This window comes from Rhyacophila brunnea, unplaced genomic scaffold, assembly GCF_057557595.1.
Source record: "Rhyacophila brunnea isolate RB1 unplaced genomic scaffold, BYU_Rbru_1.0 scaffold_13, whole genome shotgun sequence".
NCBI classification, from domain to species: Eukaryota; Metazoa; Arthropoda; class Insecta; order Trichoptera; family Rhyacophilidae; genus Rhyacophila; species Rhyacophila brunnea.
Genome location: NW_028232785.1, coordinates 10,940,678 through 10,966,001, shown reverse-complemented (window position 1 = coordinate 10,966,001; position 25,324 = coordinate 10,940,678). Strand labels below are relative to the sequence as shown.

The 25,324-nt window shown below is 33.0% G+C and overlaps 1 protein-coding gene across 1 annotated transcript; it reads left to right on the top strand.

The window, feature by feature from the left end:
• Nucleotides 1-8,699: 8,699 nt before the first annotated feature.
• On the top strand, nucleotides 8,700-24,436 carry LOC147076464 (facilitated trehalose transporter Tret1-like). Its single transcript, XM_085940291.1, has 4 exons — nucleotides 8,700-9,066; nucleotides 12,867-13,264; nucleotides 18,223-19,937; nucleotides 20,799-24,436. The coding sequence occupies exons 1-3, from the start codon at nucleotides 9,000-9,002 to the stop codon at nucleotides 19,180-19,182; spliced, it is 1,425 nt and encodes a 474-aa protein (XP_085796417.1). The 5' UTR covers nucleotides 8,700-8,999; the 3' UTR covers nucleotides 19,183-19,937; nucleotides 20,799-24,436.
• The last annotated feature ends 888 nt before the right edge of the window (nucleotides 24,437-25,324 follow it).

The following is a 25,324-nucleotide window of genomic DNA, read 5'->3' as shown; positions in this document are numbered from 1 at the left end:
AACACGTTTCGTAATTAATTTATCGTTTTGACTAGACAATGAGGCAATTAGATATCCCCCGCTTCATTTGCCGTTAAAATTAATTGAACCTCTCTTTCTCGCTCTATCATACTGACGATCACGTGTGCGAGCGAAACGAACTATCGAGTTTTGATTTTTAACAGCTATTGGAAACAATCGGTTACTTCAAAATATTATTTTAATTCCATTCGATTGCGTTAGCTAACAACACGTACTCCCCATAACATCTTATTGAGAAAATAATTCCTCATTTTGATTATAGTTTTAATTCCTGCAAAAAGATTACGGACAGCGTAATAATGGCAGCTTTTCGAGGAACTCGAAGAATTAGCAGCTCTACCGATTCTGATAGTGATATTTGTGGATAATAACCAACTCACGGGTGATAGTGACAACTCTTTATATGACTCTGATTTAGTATAATCTTTAGTATTTTTAGGGAAACCCTGCTCTAAAATACTTTTCCCACTGTTTCAAATCTATAAAATTAAATAAAAAATTGTCATTCCACCCAGAACTTGACTGTAAACAAATAAAAAACTAAATTCGTTTATATTGTAAACTTAAATTTGTATTTGGAATTAATGCTTTTACTATAAAAATGCTGATGCGATGAAAAAAATACAACAGTTATAAGTTCTAACCCTACCCAGTCACAAAACATATATATACCAAGTTATATTACAATATTATATTACAACAATAAAACTAAATATATCAAAAATGTTTCATACCGCTCGAGCAGTAGTATGTTCCAAAATAACTTAACATTTCAGGCATCAAATGCAAAACGACGATCGTTGTTAGCATTTCTGGCCATTATCAAAAACAACGATATATCGTTGCGTAGCATTCTAAGGGTTAATGTTCGTGTTTGAATGACAGAAGTACTACCAACGTATTTTATATAATATTAAGCTCTACCATATAAATATCTATTCTATCTAAAGTTCTTAAGTATTAATGAATTTTTCGTTTTTACAATAGCGGAAAATATATAATAAGTAGGTATCACAAAAAATATTTGAAAATCCTTAATCTAATATATAAAAATCAATGTTTGTTTATTCGTATTTTATGCGGTGTCATACCGTTCATCCGATTGCGATAAAACTTTCTCAACTTATTGCTTGCACATGCGCAAAGGTTATAGCCACAGAACAGATAATAAATAGAATACCGATAGGCAATATTCAATACGCCGCATATTGATGCAGGGTTTTGAATGTGTCCTACGAAAATGAAGCACGCATTATGCACGTGCAATAGTGTGTGTAATACACCAACATTAAATGAGCGTAAATGCATAAACCGAGAGCAGTTTTCAGTATTCGACGTACAACGTATTCTAGACACGTGTGTAAGCTTAACCCGGATTCTTCCTTACTCGAGTAGGTTACCTGCTATCGCCTTACCCGTTATGTATTTCAGTTCCCATTATTTCTGAGTTCCCTGCTTATAGGCATTATATAGTAACTTATAGTAGGTCTTATATATAAAAATGAATGTCTGTCTGTCCCATGTGCGTTCCTATACAATTCATCCGATTGCGATGAAACTTTAGTGAGTTGTTGTGTGCGCACCCGCGAAGGTTTCTAAATTAGTACTACATAAAATACAAAGATTGTTGTTTGTTTGTCCATCTAATTTTGAATTTTTGACTACATATTAATACTATTAATAACGTGTGCATACTTTGGATTCGATTTTAATTTAGTGTTCTTTTGTTTGACCTCCTTTACTCCTATTATGCCGGCACTCCATTGGCACGCAAGTCAGACGATTTAAAGTCTTTGGACTTTTTTTTCGCGTGATCTGCGGACTTTTTAAGCTACAGTCCAGGCTCGTTGGATTTCAAACATGTTTGATATTTTACTCTACGACTTGCCAGACTTCGTCCGTCGATCACTATGCAAATTCGATTTGACATTAATACGCAATCATCCGGACCGAAAAATCTGTAAGTAATTGTTTTAATCATTTTCATTGAATAATTTATTAAGTTCACACATTAGAAAATGACAGATTTGTCAATTTTTTTTTATTTCTATATATGAAATTCATAAAAAACGCAAAAGTTGTGTTGTTTTCACTGTTATATTATTTTATGCAAGTCTACATACAAATAACATAACATTATGGGATTATCGGAAGACATTACGATACCTAATCGCAACGTTTGGTTTTTGACAGCTCGACTTTTTTATTCGTTCGTTGATCAGTAGCAGAGCATAGATAAATCGGACGATGTATTGTCCTCAGACTTTTTGCTCGCCAATGGAGCGCTGGCATTAGAATTACTACATAATAAAGATATAAGGCCTACCGCGCATGAACGATTTACTATCGTACGGTCAACAATCGAGGAGTTGTAACCATCGTATTGCAATGCAACCCCGCGCATGGACGATCGAGCGAACGGCCGAATTGAAAATCTGTGTTCAGACACAAAATTTTACACCGATTCGAACCGGCCGGGGTCCCATTGGCAATGTTTTTAAATGAGAGCCCGCACATGGCAAGTCATGGCCGGCCGAGAGTGCACTCATACATGCACGCACAAGTGACGCGGTCGTATGGAGCACACGCATACATCGAACCGTTATGAGATCCACATTTGACTTGACAGTTCATCGATGCGTACCTATTGGCTTTGCATGCGCGTACCAATCCCATTTTTTCAGTTTCTTTCTTCATAAATTAATAATATATACACCCACATTTTAAAACAGTTTGATAATCTATACAAAACCTCTATATATTATATAATATAAGCTCTTCAAAATCCATTTTGACGTTTCTTATATTGCGTCCGCCATTTTTCGGTGCGGCGCATATCTTCAGTGCGCGTGCATTGCCTCCGATCTATATCACGCCATGCGCGCTCAAACATACCGGCCGGTAATAATTTGGATCATGCGCGAGCAAACCAACGATTGTCCGAATGCTACCGGCCGGTTATGTAATCGTCCATGCGCGGTAGGCCTTATTATCATAATGTGGGTCAAGTATCAATAATTGGTGGATGTTATTATAACATAATATCTTTCAATGCATTGGATGTACTTAATGTTTCTTATATAATTTTTAAAAATATTTATTATTGTTGTCAGTAAAAGTGAAAATAATGTAATTTATAATACGTTCTTCTTCTTTGTGTGCCATATCCGTTATCAGATGTCGGCGATGAATTTGGCCATTTGGCCCCTGTCCGTCGTTGCTTTGAATAGGGATGGAGTGCTGAGCTCAAACCAGTCCCTGAGGTTTTTGAGCCAGGACGTTCTTCTTCTACCAGGACCTCGCTTACCGGAGATCTTCCCTTGAATGATGAGATGTAGAAGGCGATACTTCTCGGGATGCCGCATGATGTGGCCAAAGTATGCCAGTTTAATACGTTAAAAACATCAAATCTCTAAAACAACAATCCTATAATACGTAAATCCATTGTTGTGAACCATATAAAAACCTTACCGTACCACGAGATGATTAATGTATGATGATGAAAATGATTCTTGTCTATTAAAATATACAGCAAATATCTGGTATACACGTATCTACCAGCGCTCGAAATGGAAAAGTTTACGAACAGGAACGCTCGAAAATTTTCTGAGGATATTAACATGGTTATCAAATTTTATGGGTATTTAAAAACATAAAAGTGCTAGATTTTTTGTTATATCGTCGTTGCGCCTGCAAAATCCGACAAACATTTTTTTTGCGTTTTTACATTTTTACGCTAGACGCGACGGTCGGGCCTGTGAAACCGTTTTGTAATATCAACGCTAGTTTATAAAAATGCAAAATAAGCTATGTATTTTCACTTAAAAATGACTTGCAAAATACGCTATGAATATTCCGGTCACTTATCGCATTTTAAAGTAAAAAAAGTTACTATTAATTGCGCCTGTTAATGACACATGGCGAAGCTTGCACTGAACTTTGCTTCAGAATGCGCCTTTTACTACCAGCGCTAGTGCACATAGTGGATTATTTACGTTTGTCAACAAATAATATTTAAGCAATAAAAAAGTATAAAATAACATTACATTGCACAATCATTTGTGTTTACTTAAAAAAGAGTGTTAATTTTAAAAGCCCGGTAAGTAGGTAGGTATACAACTGTTTATCATAATCTAATGTAACTTTCTCGATGTGCTATAATAAAATTGTTTAATTATTTATCCATCCTACTCTAGATATTTTTATTTCCTCTTCACTCGATAATTATTACTTATTTATATGTCAAATTTGGGCTGGGAAGATAAAGGTTTGTTTAATACAGACTATTGGCTTGGTTAAAGATGTTTTACGCATAGAATTAATATCATTAAATTATGCAATTATCATTTTTTACCCGGGGCAAAATCCGCTATGTCTAAAATATGCGTTAATTTAAATCCGCTATGTGCTGCTTCAACCACAAAACAGATTTAAAGACCCAAATAAAACAAGCTGTGTCTTTACCCACAAAAAAAAAATATTACGCCTAAAGTGTTAAATATTGTATTATAAAATATAATTTATACTGAATCCGAAGTAATTATCTAATTTTCAGTTTATTTGCTTTATAAAAAACGTGAGGCATTGTTGAGTAAATCAGTTTTTTCCTTCTCCTGAAAAGTTGTGTTTTATTACATAGCGGATTTTGCAAGCGCGACGACGATATGTCATATCTAGCTCAGACGGTCAAAATATTTTAACCACGAGACGGAGCGATAACTTTACAGACTCCACAATCCGGAACGGCGCTCCGGTGCGCTCCGGTCCATTTCGAGCCCTGGTATCTACGTAATATTAGCAATTAATTTTAATAAGTTAATACCTGAAAAATTCATAATAAAAATCTGGTTACAATATTTAGACTACAAATTGTATAGAATAAAATTTTTCATTTTAAAATTACATTTTAATGGTTCAAATAATCATACAAAATGTGTAATAAGAATAATCGAATGGTCATTTTATTACTGTTTTTAATATATGTGTGTATTTCATTAGTTTATAATATTTTGAAATGGGCATTGATTTGATTAATTGAAAATTATTATTTATGTATTTTTTATAATTTTAATTATTTTTTCAGTAAAGTGTAAGAACTCGCACGCTTATCAATTTGGATACTAGATGTCCCTAATAGCATTTGATTCTCCACGATAATATTATATATCGCAATAAAATTTGGAAACGATCATTGGATACTCTCATAATTTAATTATATTGTTGGAATTCTTTTTCTCAAAAATTGATTTAGAAAACATTAAAAAAATACCTAAAAAAACAAAAAAAATGATAGATAATTAAATTTAGGTTAACTAGGTCAGGGGTGGCGAACCTATGGCACGCATGCCATTAGTGGAACGCGAGATGATTTTGCATGGCATGCGAATGTTTCATTTTGAAGAGAAAAGAAATTACTATTTTATATATATTTAAAAAATGTTTTACAAATAAATATATAAGTAAGTAGGTAAGTACTTACTTTTATAAATAATATTAAAAAATAATGACGACCTAGCCATGCGTATTTTCTTCGGTTTTTCATATTATTATGTTATAAAATAAGGTCTGCTTAACTCATCCGGTGTACTTCCTTGTACCTATCTAATTTATCAACTGATCTATCTCTTTTTTATGTAATACTTTTTTATATATCTTTGTTTCTAAATTCCATATTGTGAACGTCTTAAACTTATAATTTGTAATGTCCACAATATGTTAAAAAAAAAAAAATTGAAGTGAAATAAATAAATTGATTCGCAAACGGAAACTTCGAAATTCATGCATAAATGATAAATCGCATTGTATAAAAAATAAGTGGCAAATCCTTTTCAAAAATAATCATTACCTACGTTTTATGTAAATATACAATTATTGTATTGGTCGGTCCTGAGGATCGGGAAATTAAAAACAAAAATATTCAATCAACAAACCTTATGAAAGTAATTATCGGCAATCATTCAAATATAATAACTGCTTATCATTTTGCCTCAAACATAATCTCTAAAAATGGAAAACCGTTCAGTGATAATATGAAAGAAGAGTGGTTTAAATTCTTCCACGATCTCTTTGAGAATTTTGAAAACAAGGAAAAAAACATTCAAAGATTAAAAGATATGCCTTCGGCTAGAAAGAAGGTGATAGATGGAATATCTAGAACTCAATTTAAATTTAAAAAAGAAAACTCTTTCACCATGAAAAACTGCTTGGCACGTCAGACAGTCGAAAAATCTTATTTGGGAAATTTTGGCACGCGTACGTAAAAAGGTTCGCCAACTCTGAACTAGGTAGACCCAAGTTACAAGAGTAATATCGTAACAGTGTTGCCAACTGTACTATAATTATAGTTTTTGTACTATAATTTGGTTCTGCGTACTATCGTAAACAGGTACAGTACGCCCAACATACTGTAATTTTCAAAATTCGTAAAAAAAGTTGGGAAAAGATAATAAATAGCTCTAAAGCTGCTCCGGAGAACTAAAATACTTACCTACCTTTTGAAATTTTGTCTAAAAAAACGAGGCGTTAATAACCTTTCATCTGAATTTTTGTCGAAAAAAACGAGATGTACCTACCTTATGATTAACGAGAATACTTTACGCGCAATTTTTTGAAAATGCAGCAAAGTATTGGTCATTCAACGCGTACTAAGTATATTTTTTACCGAAATACTATAATTTTGGAGGCTCGGTACTATAATTCCACTTTGGAAATATGGCAGCACTGTATCGTAAACCTGTTAGAACGTGATATTCTTATTATTTTATCTAATAATTATATGGATGTAGGGTAGTGTTAGAATTTGATAATAATCAGGCCTGAATCCACTAAAGAGTTAAAGCTCCACTTGTCTTGTCCTTTATATAAGTGGGGAGAGATCCACATCATTAACGGTCAAATTAAATTACACTTGTTTAAGACCACAAAATGGGAACATGAACTCTTTGGTATTCCTAATGTATTGTTTTGTGTTAATTCGGCATTAGTAATAATGTAATTGATTAGGTTTAACCAATGTTCATATTTTTTATATTTTCATTTCCTCTTCAATGTATTGTGATTAACAGATTATTGTTTCTGATGTCTATGTATGGTACATCTTAAGGGCCCACATGCCCAACGAAGGTCAAAATAGAGATTTTATGGTATTTTCAAAGCATTAGCCTGAACATTTCTTAAACGTTGTAGATAATCTATTTATATAATTTTGAAGCCTTATTATCCTTTAAATTTATTTTAAACATTAATTTGATTACAGTATAAAGTATTTTTATTACATAAAATAGTATTATTTTAAACCTCTCAGTCTAATGTTTTCACACGTCTATCTTGGAGACCTTGGAGTTCATCTGATTTAGTGGTTACGTGTTATTAATAATTGGAAGAGCCACGATCAAAGTAAGTAAACTTCTTCTGTGTATAATAATATCATAATACATTAGGACGTTTGTCAATGTGACAGTCGATTCTAAGCGACAATAACTAATAACTTATTTACACTCTTCAGTCATTATAGAATACCAAACTCTGCTTGCAAGTACGTTATCAATAAATAGTATGGCAGTGGACCACTTGTTGCTTGTGCAAAAAGTTATGCTCAGGCTTTATTAATCTAAAGATGGCGGTGGTCAGGTTTATTTTTAAGTTACCTAAGTTTATTTAATTAAAAATATCCAGTGGCAATATTTGGTACTTTTGTTTACTTGTATCCAATGACGTCCCGTGGGGGTAGGCAGATTGAGCGTCGCTTAGGGCGGCAGTTACTCGAAGGGTGGCAAATCGTGGAGAATCTTTAAATATATGTATATATATAATATATATATACAGAAATAGGTAGGTACTCGTACCTAAACTTAGTAATAACGGAAATATCTTTCCATTAAAAAATTCAGCTCACTGGATGGAAACAAAATGTATAAAAAAACATAAAAGGTTTAACAGGACTGTAATTTTTTTGTCGGGTTCGCGATGTCTAGTTGACCTCCGTTGTCTTTGGACGTCACTTCCTTGATGACCAGCAATCACACGTGCAGATTTGCGAATTATATTTGAATTATAGATAGGTACATAAGTACTCAAGTACCCAATTAAATTATCCTGATATTCTTGCCATTCATTTGCGAGTTTTGAATGTTGTCAGGTGTATTTTTAAATCTGAAACCGTGGACTCGCAATGTTGTCTATTGAAGTAGGATGGTATTTTAATTAGATTTAGTCGTATATATTTTATTAGTAATGTATCCATACAGCACATTTATTAGATATTGGAGTCATGAAAGGACCATAAAAAATACTGTAAGTATAAAAATGGGCGGTATTTAAGCGCTGTCTAGGAGCGGCGTTTTGTCTAGGGACGTTACTGCTTGTATCCTCAAGAAGCATCTGTATCTGGGTATCATACAGCCTACAGAGGACATTGCCAAATAACATGATTAATAATAATATATTCAATGTCACTTCCGCACTGGCACCTATGGGCTGCATCCGACGAGTATGCATAATAAGGATATAATAATCTTTAATATTACCACTTCTTACATATTATCGGACACATTAAGGATGTTGATAATAAATGATAAACATCAACGAATTCCAACTATATTTCATCATATAATAATTATTAATATACGAACGTCATGTGATTTTCAAACAACATCGACAACATTCCTTGTTATGACGTCGCCAGATGAATTTGGAAACACCAACGCAAACATTACTGAAGACCAAAAATCAATCGCATCTGTTTTAATATCTAATGTGTGTCTTTATGATTGTAACGTCTTTTTGATACTCACGATAACTATCGCTTCATTCTTTTCGCCTGATATTGTATAAACTTTTTTTTAACCTGATTCATATGTGAGCTTTTTTATTATTCAAGTGTCATACCGTCCAGCTAAAACGAAAAATATAACAAAATATTGAAAGACCTACGAAGCAGTGCAATCGATAAAAATATATATTTTATTTGTGTGGATGCAATGGAAAAAATAAAACCAGGAAAGGAAAAACAGTCTTATAGGAGACAATACATAATCGCATTTTGTCGTAAGTTAATTTATCAATTTGTTTACATCAACATCCGCCATTTTCGGTAACAATATAATACATTTATGTTTTCTCATCAAACTCAGCAGCTTTAAGTTAGCTAAATAAATAACATAATATAAAATTAGTAGATATTAATCAGATTAACGATCTTATAAGGAGTGTGGAATAATATCTTGACATCATGTCAAAGATTTCACTCCTTTCAAAGCTATTAATATGTAAACATAATATTATTACCATCTATTATACAGAGTCTATTTATATATATATAATTATTTTTGCTAGAGGTAATAATTTTTTTATACTCGTTTTATTGTTATTATTGCGTTAGTGTATGTTAATACTCTACATCAGGGATGGCGATGATTTTGCATGGCACGCGAATGTTTTGTGTTGAAGAAAAAAAATAGATATATAATTTAGTCACACATAATATTATAGCACTGATCTCATCAGGCGGCGGGTAAGCCTTGTCGCAAACCTCTGATTTTGATTGATTTACAATCATTTTACAATGCTTAAGACCACTGTTAGTAGCGAAAGGATGCCTCATCTGACCGCAGCAATTCTGGCGTTAATTTGTGCGCAAATAACCAAACCAAGTAGGTATTATAGGAATAATACTCAATAACTCAATTGCTTATATTTTTTGAACCTTTTTAATACAATTCTTATAACTATTTTTTCAGTCAAATGACAGTCAAAAAATAATATCTGGGAAATTTTGGCACGTGTACGTAAAAAGGTTCGCCAACCCTGGTCTTTGTAATCATACCATCCATTCAATGTATACTTTTAATAATTTAATTATTTATTGTGATGTAAAATAATATAATAACATGAAACGTGTTAATGCAATAATTAATAACTTCTTGATTTCTTTCGGTTGATTGTTGTGATTATTATTCGCGTGTAAATTTACGATTAATTTATGTTTATCTTACTAAATATATTTTTTTTTAAATAGTCATCTAATTGTGCATTGGACGAAAGCGAAAATGACAAAGGCCGTGCACAAAGAAATTCTTCATGCCGAAGAAAAACTGTTTTATAACTTCTATCGAAAGAAATACATCAAACGTAAAACAGTTATTACGTCATATAGAATAGGGGGTTATATCGATTAGCATAATTTTCGCCCCATTTGAACCCATCCGCTTATTTTACTTTCCAACTAGACTTCACTGTACCTACCATAAATTATTTTTGAAGTTATACTTCTTTAGGCGCGTTTGGAAAATCAGATCAGAGTGTGACATGTAACACATCATTTATTTTTTCACAGAAAAAAACGCACTCGATTGGATTCGAACCACCGATTGTTCGATTATCACCCGTACGCACTACCTTTACGCCACAGTATGATACTGCAATCGTGACGATTATACAGTATAACATTATAGTTTAGAATTTTTTCGTTGCCTAGGCAGCGAATTTATTATTGTCAGCCATTTGCAATTCCTTACGTAAACATACTATTAAACGTCGGAGTGACATTTGGTCCTTTAAAAATAAAAACAACGAGAAACCATTATATAATTTAGTAATATAAGTTAAAATGTAGATAAATAAACCAACGGCGCTTCAATAAGCGGTCCGTTTTTCACGTGTGTAATTTAACAAGATAATTAAGAGCTAGTCGAAGAATCTAGGTTATCACAAGCTTTGTTTTTGTTTTGTTACGCCAAAGAAGTATAACTTCTAACGCGCGTACATTAGTACACACACTGATTTTTTTAATGCATATTTAATTATAATACTTACCTAGGTATGTGTAAATTTTTGTTTTATTTTTTGTTCCTGAACATTTTCGTTTATTTTATTGAATTTAGAAGAAGGGAGGGGACGCTTCTTTTAATTTCCGGTCGGGGCGGCTCTTAAAGCGGACCTGTTTATATCTAATTAATTATTTTAAACAAGAGAAAGTTTTAAGCATAAATTAATACTACTACCCCGTTTGAGTACATATTACAAACTTAAATCAATAATAATTTAATAATTAATAAGTATATCTTTATGGATATTTTTATCGATGACGAGTGTCCTGATATAATAAAATTAGTCCGTCAGTCTGTCCCATTTTATTTTTTTAATAAAAAAAAACATATTATGTACCTATATAACAAGTTATCAATTCAAGGCGTTCACATAAAGATATTTATTATTTTGAATTCACTTTATAAATTTATTATTAATGCCAGCTACGCTTTCACCTAAGTCAAAACTGTAGTATCGAAGTGAAGAAACCGAGCATGAACCAGTTTACAATTTCGTTGCATCGAAACATGGGGTAATATCTACTAGATTTGGTACAATATCTATTTTCTAATATCATCTAGTTTCATGTGTATATTGCGCTCCCTGTGCGCTGTTCATCTCCAGATCGCAGCAAATCATTTTGGCGAACGGCCGATGTGGTTGGTTACTTTTGGCCAAACCGCTGAATGCGACGGGTAGTTTCTCAGTTTTAAAATTCTTCGTCGGCAATGTCGTTTAGGCCGTTGACCTAAAAAAGACTTCTGGGACAAGAGAGGTTGGCAATTTAGTTTTACAATATACTAATCGCTATCAAACTTCGGAGGGCTTGAACTCTGTCAACAGAATGATGATGATGTACCAAATCCATTTATACATTTACTTTGAACACGCATAATAAATTTAAAAAAATTTGGAAATAAACAATACATACTTAATACCTAAAACTGCAAAAAATACATTTTTTGTGAATTAATGATTTTAATCAGAGCAATGACGTTGCCATACATATATCATGGAAGCGATCAGAGTCTTTGTATTGTTGCTAGTGTACACAAACTGTTTAAAAAAGAGGAATGAAAATATCGTATTTTCCATTTTTTTTTAAATTGATTTGACCAATCTTGAAAATTAACCGTTTACTTTTTTCGGCTTTCTTTCTTTTATCGTATTTTCCATTGATATACTACTGGATGAATCATATGCTTCTTAAAATGACGCCCGATTTTCAGCGACTCAGCCTTTGTTAAAACTTACTGAGTAAGCCCGCTCTAGCTTGCATCTTACTCTAACTAATAGTCATCGCATGACGACTTGCTCTGTCTGTTTTGCGTTGCAGCCACCCTTAGGTTCACTATTCCAAGAACGCAAATTTAGTTTTACAGCCAGGGCAATACGGGTGAAATTCGGGAATCCATGTTATCGGTCTTAACGCATTATACCTACAAGGAAATATTATAAGACGATATTCATAATATCTTTTGTGGTACATTTTTAAAATGACACTTGTATGGGAACTGCTCATCTAGTAGTATATCAATGGCGCCGTCATACAAGTGTTATTTTTTGTTATGACATGGTTTTATTATTGAATGCTGCTAGCTGAATGTTGGCGCCCTTCGATGCATATTGATACACCGACACTGTGTCAAAGTACGGCAAATATTTGCCGCCCATGGGCCACATACCGCGAACGTCGCTTTCTTCACAACGGTGACCGCGTATATTCGCTTTGCTTGGGACATGTGAAAGGGGCATTATAAATCATATACTTACATATTTTTAAGATGATTTCTTTAATATATTATTAAATATTACAACTCGAAAACGTTAAGAAGACCTAGGTACACATGATTTGTTTACATTCTTGTAACTCACTATAAAATTATTTGATTAGTTATCTGTGTTTCAGAACAGCGCCGTCAACAACACAACCTTAATCGGATTGTCTCGGCATTAATATAAAACGGTTATAAGTCCATAACTTGTATTAGTCTTTTGTATATCGCAGTCAACTAATTCTAAAACCATTTTCATTGCAGAAACACTTATAACAGCGACAGCCGGAAGCGTAATAGGATGGACGTCACCGACTCTTCCTCAGCTGTTAGCAGAAGTCTCTCCCATTCCTATTACACCGGCCGAAAGTTCCTGGATAGCGTCCATCATGATCTTAAGTTCCACAGCCAGTGTTTTACCTGCGGCTTATTTGGCTGAACGGTTTGGAAGAAAACGGATATTACTTCTGGCTGCAGTGCCATACATTGCCGGATGGATTCTCATCATCTGCGCCTACTCTATTCTAGAACTATACATCTCAAGAGTGTTATCCGGCATCGGTTATGGAATTATTTATGCCGTATCTCCGATGTACTTGGGTGAAATAGCTTCGGATAAAATCAGAGGTGCTCTTGCATGCATGATAACGTTCATGAATAAGGTTAGTACAATGTAAAATACAAATAATTAAGGTCCCAGATACCATTATAAATTATAAAGATTGAAAATTGTGATGATCTTCCAAAGCTAAGTCTTAATAATGCATAGTCGAAAATACCCATACAATTATTTAATAAAAACTACAAAAATAACTAGGATCCCAGTCATCTAGCAGTGTTTCTCAACCGGTGGTCCGTAGAAATTTTCTAAAAATCGCAATCCGCAAAGGAGCCTACGCTCCGTCGCTCCGAAACAATGCTGAAGCGACTAATATCAAATATAAAAATAAGAAGTAGCAACGCATTTATTTTCGCATTCAACTTTTTAAACCATTTCTCAAAATTGCAGAATTTCTATTTATTATTGAATATCTATTTACCGATTGACTTCTGATTATTTTAATTACCAATAGAATTTTTATATTACTTATATATTTTTTGTAAGTATAATAATATTATGTTTGATATTATGCCTGTGATTATTATTATTTTATATTATAAACACCTTTTTATTTTGAATTTGAAAATTTCACAAATATTTTTTTTCTTTTATGTATTAGGGCTTGCGCAGGCAGAGAGCGGTCGGAGTTCTGCGTTCAACCGACCGTTGACCGCTAGCGTTCAGGGACAGCAGACAGGTGGCGGTCAACAATAAGCGTTCCATTTGTATACAAACGTTGTAGTGACACAGGCGCTGCATAATGCGAGACCGCTATATTCCGACTGCGAGTGGAAGTGAGAAAACACCGCTGTTGCGTACTAACTCCCCCGTGTGGTTTTGCTCTATGTTGTTTGACTGCTCAAATTCCTAGGACGGGACTGGACGGGAGGTACGGCGTTCTTTGTAATTCCGGGAATAGAACTCTAGAACGCTAGCGTTCCAATTGACCGGCGCGGTCTGACCGCCGGCTGTGTACCCATACAGTATGAAGTCCATACAGTACAAAGAACGCCGAACTCCGAACGCGGAACGCAGACCGCCTGACCGCTCTCTGTCTGCGCAAGCCCTTACCTTTTTATCAGCCCGAGCAATGTCGGAAAATTCAGATTGTACAGCTATACGTGGAAATAATATATTTTTATTTCTGCGTTAGCGGTCCGCAACACGTTTCTCCTATTTTCAGTGGTCCGCATTTGTAAAAGGGTTGAGAAACACTGATTGATGACTAGATTCTAGATATCATTTATCTGTGATTGGAATTATAATCGACCACGATGGCCGCGCGGCTTAAGCGTTGACCTATAGCGTCGTGGGTCCCAGGTTCGATTCCTGGGTCTGGCAAGTATACATTAATTATTTTTCAGTTTGTGTATGAGTCAGAATATGGACCTAATAGGTTGAGCAAGTGACTGGCATCCATTTCTCGTAAAAACAAAGTCTGTTATAAAATTCCCACTCTGTGGAGGCCCATATGATCCTATTAGGATCGGACATGGTCGAAATAAGAAGTTTAGTAAAGAAGATACATATAAATATTGGTTGTTTGCATATAGATAAATATTGAAAAGATGTCTCTAGGTATGATTTATTTGCATTTCCGTACCAAATCTTGATGAATAGTTTTTATTCTGGTGTTCTGTATACTGACGTTGTATTACTAGTCCGTCACCCCGACTTGATCGTTTTTATTTATTAGGCTATTTCAGTAGTTATTTTTCTTTTGACCATGTCCGATCATAATAAGTTCATATAGGCCTCTGTTTTTTTTACGAGAAATGAATGTTAGCCACTTGCTCAAAGGTCCATTTTCTGACTCCAACACGAATTGAAAAAAAAATATGTGTATTTGTCAGACCCAGGATTCGAACCTGGGACCAAATGACATTATAAGCCGATGCGTAAGCTGCTCGGCCATCGTGAGTGTATATAATATAAAATATAATATTTCAGCAGGTACAACGTATAAAAAATATGTATAGAAGAAATCATACAATTGTATGCATGTTCATAATAGTATTCAGACACATTGATAACAATAAATTATTATAACATTAAAAACCTCATAAAATATAACGCTCATAATGTGAGCAAAAGACGTGTGATAAAGCAATCTGCATGTCTTTCATACCAAATGATGAACATCTTTTACAAATTAGCACCAAACTTCATTTTAAATACGTTCTTTCAAAGACTGGTTGCTAAGCAAGATTGTATGCATATTATTATCGATAATAATTACAAGATAAAAAGAACTTTTTATATACCACGTTTTTAAATTTTCTGTTGAATCATGTAAAATTGACAATTCTATGTATCTATTAATAAATACTTTTTTTTTGTACTTGATAGAAATACTGAATAAATATAGAATACTGAAATGTCATTTTGACATTTCATATAAAATTCATTAAAACAAAAAATCTCCTTAATACTGAAAAAAGAAGACCAGAGAAGAACTAAATGGAAAGCTGAAAAATTGAGGGATGAAGAAATTTTGGATAAATACCAGGAATCTATAGAAACAAATTTAAAAATGACTTTTACAACCGATGATGTGAATGTGGACTGGGAAAATACAAAAAACTGTGTTATCACGAGTGCCACAGAAATTCTGGGGGAAAACAAAGCAAAAATAGATGCAGGATGGTTTGATGATGATTGCAGGTAAGCACTGTTTGAAAAAAGTGAAGCAAGGAAAAAATGCCTACAAAGGGAAACGCGCCAAAATTACGAAACTTATAAAGAAAAGAGAAAAACTGCAACAAAGCTCTGTCGATAGAAAAAGCGAATGATGCTCAAGAGAATACTCCAAGACATGGAATGTCAAAGAAGAAACAATGATCCCAGAAAATTTTACAAGACTCTTCGAAATCTAACGAAATCCTATCAACCCAGATTAAACTCTTGTAAGGATAGTGAAGGACAAATGCTGATCGAAAAAGAGGACATTATGGAAAGATGGAAAGGCTATTTCACAACACTTTTAAATCAGGCTTATAGTAATGGTCATGAGGAAACGGAAGAAGTATTGTACCACACTGCTGAGGAATTTATTGATGAGCCTACTCTGTCTGAAGTAAGAAGAGCATTAAGAACGCTGAAAAATAATAAAGCACCTGGAACCGACAGGATAACAGCCAAGCTGATAAAGAGTGGTGGCCCAACACTGGAAGCAAATATCCACAAGATAATTCTCAAAATTTGGGAAAAAGAAATTCTACCTGAGGAATGGAAGATGGGTATGATCGTGCCTATTCTAAAAAAGGGAGACAGAACAATGTGCGATAACTACAGAGGGATCACAATTCTAAATACAGCTTATAAAGTTTTCTCATCTGTACTGTATAGCAGGTTAATGATCTATGGTGAGGAAATCCTGGGAGAATACCAATGCGGCTTCCGACCAAATAGATCCACCATAGATCACATCCATCTCATGAGGCAAAATATGGAGAAAGCGCACAAATACAACCTTACACTCTACCACCTGTTTATTGATTTTAAACAAACAAGTGTGCAAAATGAGCAAACTGAAAGCTTCAAAATCGAATCAGGTGTGAGATAAGGGGATGCGCTATCCACTATGGTATTTAACCTTGTAGTGGAATCCATAGCTCGTGAAACCAACATAAGAGGATGGGTAGATAACAGTACAACGCAGATGTGCGCTTATGCTGACGACATAGTAATTATAAGCAGATCCAAACAGAGGATGATCAACCATGGTGGCACTATGAAAATAAAAGTAGAAAACGCTGGGCTGCAAATAAACCAGTCAAAAACTAAATATATGGTGAGCACACACGATCAGGTACCGCTGCAGAATATAGACATAGGACAGCATGCATATGAAGGGGTGGACAAGTTCACGTATCTCGGATCCAGCCTAAATACCCAAAATAAGACAGCAGAGGAGATAAAAATCCGCCTTATCTCCGGGAATAAATGCTGGCATGCCTGCAAGCGACTGGTGGGGTCGAAAATTCTAGGCTGAAGAAGTAAACTTCTAATTTATAAAACAATTATAAGGTCAGTGGTCACTTATGGCTGTGAGACTTGGTGCTTAACTCAAAACGAAGAAAACCAATTAGCTGTCTTCGAGCGCAAAATACTCCGCAAAATCTTTGGACCCACGTTGGAAAATGGGAACTACATAATAAAAATAAACCACGAGTTGGAAGAGCTAATTGAACAGCAAACAATCATAAGATACTGTAAGTCCCAAAGATTACGATGGGCGGGACATGTGGAGAGAATGCCTGAAGTTAGAGCGCCAAGGATCATGACGAAGTGGCTACCCCAACGGAAGAGATCCAGAGGCCGTCCAAGGAGATGGGCTGACGCCGTAGAAGTGGACTGGCTTCATATAGGAAGGCCCGGTAACTGGATAAGTGTGGCGAGAGACCGGAGTGAGTGGAGAGAGGTTGTGGAGGAGGCCAAATCCCACCCCGGGATGTAGCGCCGTGGAAGAAGAAGATTGATTTCCATAGTAACGCACGTATATATTAATAATTTAGTTGCTAGGACCCCCTTAGCAACCAATAATAGTGTTTTACTTTTAACGATTTTTTTCCGAAACATACAAAGCAGAATTAACTGAAAATGAATTCAATTCTGCTTAAAGATGGCCCAAAGTATTAAAAGAATGCATTGTTACCGTGTTCTGATATATCTAATTTCAAATGTCTAGCTAGTCGGGAAGTTAGTTAAAAATCTTCAATCGTCCAATACAAATCTTGGACAAACAAGAAAAAATCTGTACTTGACAAACAAGAATACTAATAAAACAATACAAGATGCTAATAAAAACGTGGTAAAAATCATTGCAATTATGAATGTTTATATCTGCAATCTGCATATTACTTGCACAATTTTATATCAATGTTCCTTTTGTACTAACTTATCGCAATTTATCTCACGTGTAGATTGTTTAAACATTTTAAGTACAACTTAATATAATTCGATAGCCATTTTGTACTTGATGACAATAATAAATTAATATTTTTGTTTTTTTTTTAGCTTGGGATTCTTTTTGAATACTGCATTGGCCCGTACGTGACAATCAAAGGTCTAGCGAGCATAAGTTTGTTGGTCCCCGTATTATTCGTCATAACATTTATTTGGCAACCGGAGTCTCCGCATTTTTACGTGAAGCGAGATGAAACCGAAAGAGCCGAAAAATCCCTGCAGGTGCTTTTACACAAAGAAGACGTCAGCGAAGAATTAGAAAAGGTGGAAAATCTTATTTTCGAACAGACCAAAAATAAAGGAAAGTGGATCGATCTTGTCAAAGAATCTGGAAACAGGCGAGCGATGCTAATACTCTTGGTCATCTATACGACGCAACAATTATGCGGAAGTGCAGCTATCGTGGTCTATGCTCAGCAAATATTTGTGGAAGCAAGTGACAGTATTAGTGCAAGTGAATCTTCCATCGTCTTAGGGTCTGTACAATTAATCGTTTCGTTGTTTTCTTTACTGTTGGTAGACAGGCTCGGCAGAAGACCATTACTCCTTATGTCTGCTTTTATATTAATCGTCACAAATGGTGGAATCGGAACATATTTCTACGTCAAACATTTAGATCCATCAAATGTTGAAAATATCGGTTGGTTGCCTATCATGATAATATTGATTTACATCATTGGCTACAATATAGGTTTGGCCGCAGTTCCGTTTGCTGTGACATCTGAAATTTTTCCTTCAAATATCAAGCCACTCGCTACCAGCATCATACAAATGTACATCGGACTTACAATGTTTGCCGTTACTAAATTATATCAAGTAATCGCAGACACGTATGGTACGCATGTAATATTTTGGATTTTTGGGATATTTTCTTTGATTGGCTATATAGTTTTACTTCTTTACCTTCCTGAAACGAAAGGCCAATCTTTATCAAAAATTCAAGATAAATTAAATAGAAACTCTAGAAAAATATTTGTAATAACTGGTAAAATTATAGACGTTTCGCCATGAAAAGAAAAACACATCTTTATACCTGTGCTTATTTTTGGAATTGATATGAGTTTCTTTTTCTTCTGTACAGTTCCAAGTGATATTAATTGATTAATAATAATACTTATGATCTGGAAAATATTGTTCAGTTGAATAATATGAACAATTTGGGTCTTTTGATAAGTAACTATTTCTATGAAATCAATACAATATTGATCAATATGTTATTACATAGTAATAACATTCTGATATTTTCATAAATTATGTAAGTACATAACCTATGAAATTGTATGTAGGTATCTTCTACATAGTTAAATGTGATTGAAAGATTATTAGTATTATGTTGTACCAACATAATATTTTATTACAATAATCAAGACTTCCGTAATATTTATGATGTCAAGTAATGGCTAAAAGATAAAGGTAGAACAAAGTATTTCTGAAACATCTACTTATTTATATATATAAAAACATCGGTACCTACAAGTCGGTTATCCTGGATACAGCGGCAAACGCATTTTGAAAATGGCCGATATTCTGGAATATTTGTTAGGATAACCTAACCTAACCTAAACTAACCCAAACTATAAATAATCCAGTATATCAGCTATTTTCAAAATGTGTTTGCCACTGTGCTGTATCCAGGATAAACGTATAGAACCAAAACATCGTAATATTTGAAATATAATAAAATATTTACGTACCTACCTAAGTACTTATATATTTTTCAATCAATAGATTTTTGAATTTTTAAAATACATATTATTTTCATTAAGGCGAAGTCTTCACTGAGCCTTTTTTAAAGAGGCACCTAGCGGAAAAATACGAAGCTTGCAATTTGAGACATTTTTTTGATAATTTACAATTTCAACTGTATTAATGAATAAATATGTATCTGAAAACATTAAAAATAAAAATATTTTTTATTTTAAGTCAAAGACAAACTTACAATTGTAAAAAATGTAATAAAATGTGAATTTGTTCTATCGATCCGCACCCTATTATTACATGTATTTTATGGTCATATTTATTATTAAAATTTAGTTTATTAAGTTTTCTAAGCATCACCTAAGCGATTTTTGTCAAATTCATAGTTTTAATATTTTTTATATCTATTTTAAAAAACATCGATTTTTATAAAAAATATAAATGTGTATAACTTGAAATCCTTTTTATTTATATTAATATAAATATTTTATTTATATTTATAATAATAATTGATTTGATATAAATAAAAAGGATTTCAAGTTATACACATTTATATTTTTTATAAAAATCGATGTTTTTTAAAATAGATATAAAAAATATTAAAACTATGAATTTGTCAAAAATCGCTTAGGTGATGCTTAGAAAACTTAATAAACTAAATATTAATAATAAATATGACCATAAAATATATGTAATAATAGGGTGCGGATCGATAGAACAAATTCACATTTTATTACATTTTTTACAATTGTAAGTTTGTCTTTGACTTAAAATAAAAAATATTTTTATTTTTAATGTTTTCAGATACATATTTATTCATTAATACAGTTGAAATTGTAAATTACCAAAAAAATGTCTCAAATTGCAAGCTTCGTATTTTTCCGCTAGGTGCCTCTTTAAAAAAGGCTCAATGAAGACTTCGCCTTAAGCATGATGTTTTTACATGATTGAATTTATTCTCTAAAAACAACATCATAAGACAATAATATGTATTTAATTTTATTTTGTAATATAACAGATCCATCATTACAATATATCAATACAAAATAATTTTAAAGTGATAACTAATTTTAATTATTGTGTATTACACTCTTTATTATTAATTATTACACAATAAAATAAATATTTACAATTACAACTAAATTTTGTCTATACTTTTTATTCCATGACATCAATGTAATATTATTTCATTCAGTCGTTCAAGGCACACCTTATTGTTCCCATACACATTGTCTGGTATAATATTGAGTAGGGTAACGGAGATAAAAGATTTGGGTGTATTGTATGATGCAAAGTTCACTTTCAATCAGCATATTCTTGACATCAGTACTAGGTCTAGCAAAATGCTTGGTTTTGAAAAAGGGCATGCTTAAATGAGGGCTTCAAAATCATTCGAAAACATCCGGGTGCTACGTACATTATACCTACGTATCATTTGTGTTGAGTATTCTTGAATATGCCAGCATTATTTGGAGTCCTAATAGGTCCATTCACACAATTAAGTTAGATCGAGTCCACAATAGATTTCTTAGATTTCTCTACTTAAGAACATACGGGTTCTTTCCTTATGATAATGATAATAAAATGAATTTCCCGACTCGTTTTCTTCTGGGTATGCTATCAATGCAATCCCTGTCTACCCGAAGAGTGATTGATTGTTCTTTTAAAGCATTTCTTTTTACTTCTTCGTGGGTTCATTTACAATCCGTATATACTGGCAAATATTAATTTTCATGTTCCTACCAATATCACTCGTAGCTCCACGGTCTTCAAGATACCTCGTTGCAGGACAGATGTAATGTTTCATGATGCTGTATATCGTGCAATTAGCTTATTTGACGACACCCAGTGACGTTCCGTGGGGGTAGGCAGATTGAGCGTCGCTTAGGGCGGCAGTTACACAAAGGGCGGCAAATCGAGGAGAATCATTGGGCATATAGAAATAACTAGGTACCTAAACTTAGTAATAACGGAAACTTTCTATTAAAAAATTCAAATCACTGGTTGGAAACAAAATGTATTAAGTAATTACTATAAAAGTTTTAATAGGACTATATTTTTTTGTCGGGTTCACGATGTCTAGTTTACTTCCGTAGTCCTTGGTGAACAGCAATGACACGTGCAGATTTGCGAATTATATTTGAATTATAGGTAAGTAATATTTAATTTTGTCTAAAAAGTATGTGTTCTAGTTCTGTATGTATATATGCACATGTATGTATCTGAAACCGTGGACTCGCATTATTGTCTATTGAAGCAGAGATGGCATTTAAATTATATTGAGTGCTATATAATTATATCGCGTTAGTAATGTATCCATACAACACATTTCTAAGATATTTGTGTCATGAAGGATGATAAAAAGTACTGTATAAAAAATGTGACGGCATTTTGGCACTGCCTAGGGGCGGCATTTTGTCTATGGACGTCACTGATGGCACCATAAAGGTTGATTTGTTTTTTAATAACTATATAATGTTTGTGGACGTATTAAATAGGTTAAATTTATAATTGTATATATTATCATATTTCTTTAATATTTACACATGCTGTCTTTTCTACTTTCTTGTTATATTAGTTGTTATTTTTAATTAAGATATTTTTATATATTTGTATTTATTATGGATTGGCCAATCGCTGTAATGCCGTAATACTCTTTTTCTAAATAAATAAATTAATTAATAAATTAATGTCGTAACTCTTTATTTACAAATTATTTTTACTTATCCCAACGTTCACGTGAATTATCAAATTAATATTTTTTAATTTATTTAAATTATAAACAAAAACTTTTTTTAAATAATCACTTTCAATATAAATTAATGTAACGAAAAAGGAAATCGATTGCTTTTAGTTCTTCCACTAGTTCAATCACTAACTTACTTCATAAAAAATATGCACATAGATAAAATTACCAAACGCTACCTAACACAGTTATCAAGTGTTTGAATTCGATTACTATAAGATTTACTATGAATAGTTCAGGCATCACATTTAAATCCCTTGCTTTTTTGTGGTACGTACATATAAATCAAGTACCCTTCTTAAATACATTATGTACATCAATTTGATACATTGTTCCATGATAATAATATTATAGCCTCTTGTGTTTATTAAATGTATTAAACTAATACCATTTGGTATTGTTCGGTTATCAGGAATACAGCGGAAAACACATTTTGAAAATATCCGATATATTGGATTATTTGTTAGTTTGGGTTAGTTTATGTTAGGTTAGGTTAGGTTAACCTAACAAATAATCCAGTTTATCGGCTATTTTCAAAATGTGTTTTCCGCTGTACCTATTCCTGATAACCGAACAGTACCTACCATTTTAATTACAATTCATTATATTACCTACATTATAAAAAAAAAACCTATTATATCACATCGGTTATCAAGAAACCTATACTCTTCACAAATATTATTTTTTCTTTATAGTTTTACAATATCGTTTATGATTTCAATATATATCTAAAATAATTTCTGTCAATAACAAAATTATAATATTAAATAAGTTAAACAAACGTAGTTATATACTCAACAATAAAGTTAGTTCACCATAATAGTAGTGCTCAACAGGGAACACAAAATTAATGGGAACTGGCTTACACTATCTGGTATAGTATAACAAGATACAGATCTCGGGTGTGGAAAAGTACGGGATAAACTTAAACACGGGTTAAAGAATATGTTATTTTCAATAGTAATATTAAATATTAAGTATATGATATTTGTGGACAATCGGCTTGCTCAGGGCTCGAAATGGACCGGAGCGCACCGGAGCTCCGTTCCTGTTCGTGAAATAGGTAAAGCTGTCGCTCCGTCTCGTGGCAAAAAAATTGACCGTCCGAGCTAGATAGGCCATATACTAGAAAATCTAACACACTTATTTTTATGAAACACACATAAAATTTGATAACTATGTAAATATCTTTAGAAAACTGTCGAGCGCTCCGGTTCGTTAACTTTTCCATTTCGAGCACTGGGCTTGCTTTGTGTCCCTTTGTTCCATTCGAATTTGTAACTGTTGGTGAGTCAGTATTCCAGTAGATTTGACTGGCTTTAACAGTGAGTTCATTATTTTATGTTAAATCTTGTTTCATTTCTTAAGTTGTTGTATCATCTTTTTTGTTCCTGCCTAGTAAGTAGTCATCCAGTACATAAAATACTCTTCAGTCGGACTTCTAACAAGAAACACATCGTCGCTTGGTTTCCCGAATATCCGTTTTTGTCGGAATCGACCTTTTAATGCAGAATGTTTTTTTTGTATCTAATTGGAATAGAACCATCCCTTTCTTTAAATTAATTTGTAATGGTAATGAATACATCATTCATATGCTGTAAAAATAACAATTTAAATATCTCCATGTATTTAAATATAGGATTATGAAATTTGTTTTTCGTCTTCTGAACATTTGGTCTATTCGGGAAACCAATCCTACAACGACGATATATTATACCTAGTAATAATATTCAACCTTATATTAGTATACAAGTATAAATATTTTAAGTGATTTTGTGTTATAAAGTGGAAATAAAAGGACAACATTAAATACAATAATAATATTATCTTTTAATAATTCCAACCCATAACAGTTTTATAACCTAAAATAATAAAGCGAATCCTGCTTGAAAACTTCTACGATACCCCGTAGGGTAGGCCAGTTGCCACTAATGTGAGTTTACCCGGTGGCCATGATAGTAGAGTCACTACTTTTCGATTATTTAACATAAGGCATCGGATGACAAATGAAATAAAATAAAATAAAATGTATCTATAATACTTGTCAACAATTATTATACAAATTATTATTATTATACAAATTACAATAAAGCAATGATTGTAAATTATGTAACAACGTAATGATGATTACGCGGTATTAAAGTACCTAATTAATTAAATTAAATACGCCATATTATTATATCATGGTGATGTCTATGTACAAATTACGAAAGCTATGACGTCTCTTTTTTGCCGACCAGGGTCACTCATGTCCCATCCCGTCGCCGCGGCACTCTAATCAAATCTCGTTCTACCAAAGTATTCGAATGAATTAGCCTCGGTATACGCATACTGGGGAGCGAATAAAATAACCCCGTGGTGAGTAAAAACTCTCGCTGTATGTCGTTGTTAAAAATTGATAATGGCAAGTCTATAATAATAATTATTAACTGTTATTTTTAAGCACGCTTTTTAGATGTGATTATGTCACGACTTAGATAATCATATTATATTTTTATTCTATAAAATAACCTATTTTCTCATTGATAAAATCATATTATTATAAGTAGCTTGGTACATTATCTATAATATGAGAAAGTAGGTTTATATGTAGGTATATTTAATAATTAATTTCTAAGCCCCACCACCTAGAAAGTTGTCGAGCCGCCACTGTAAAGCTGTTTCAAGTAATCGGGGACAACCTTAGACTATATAGATACATCTAGACGC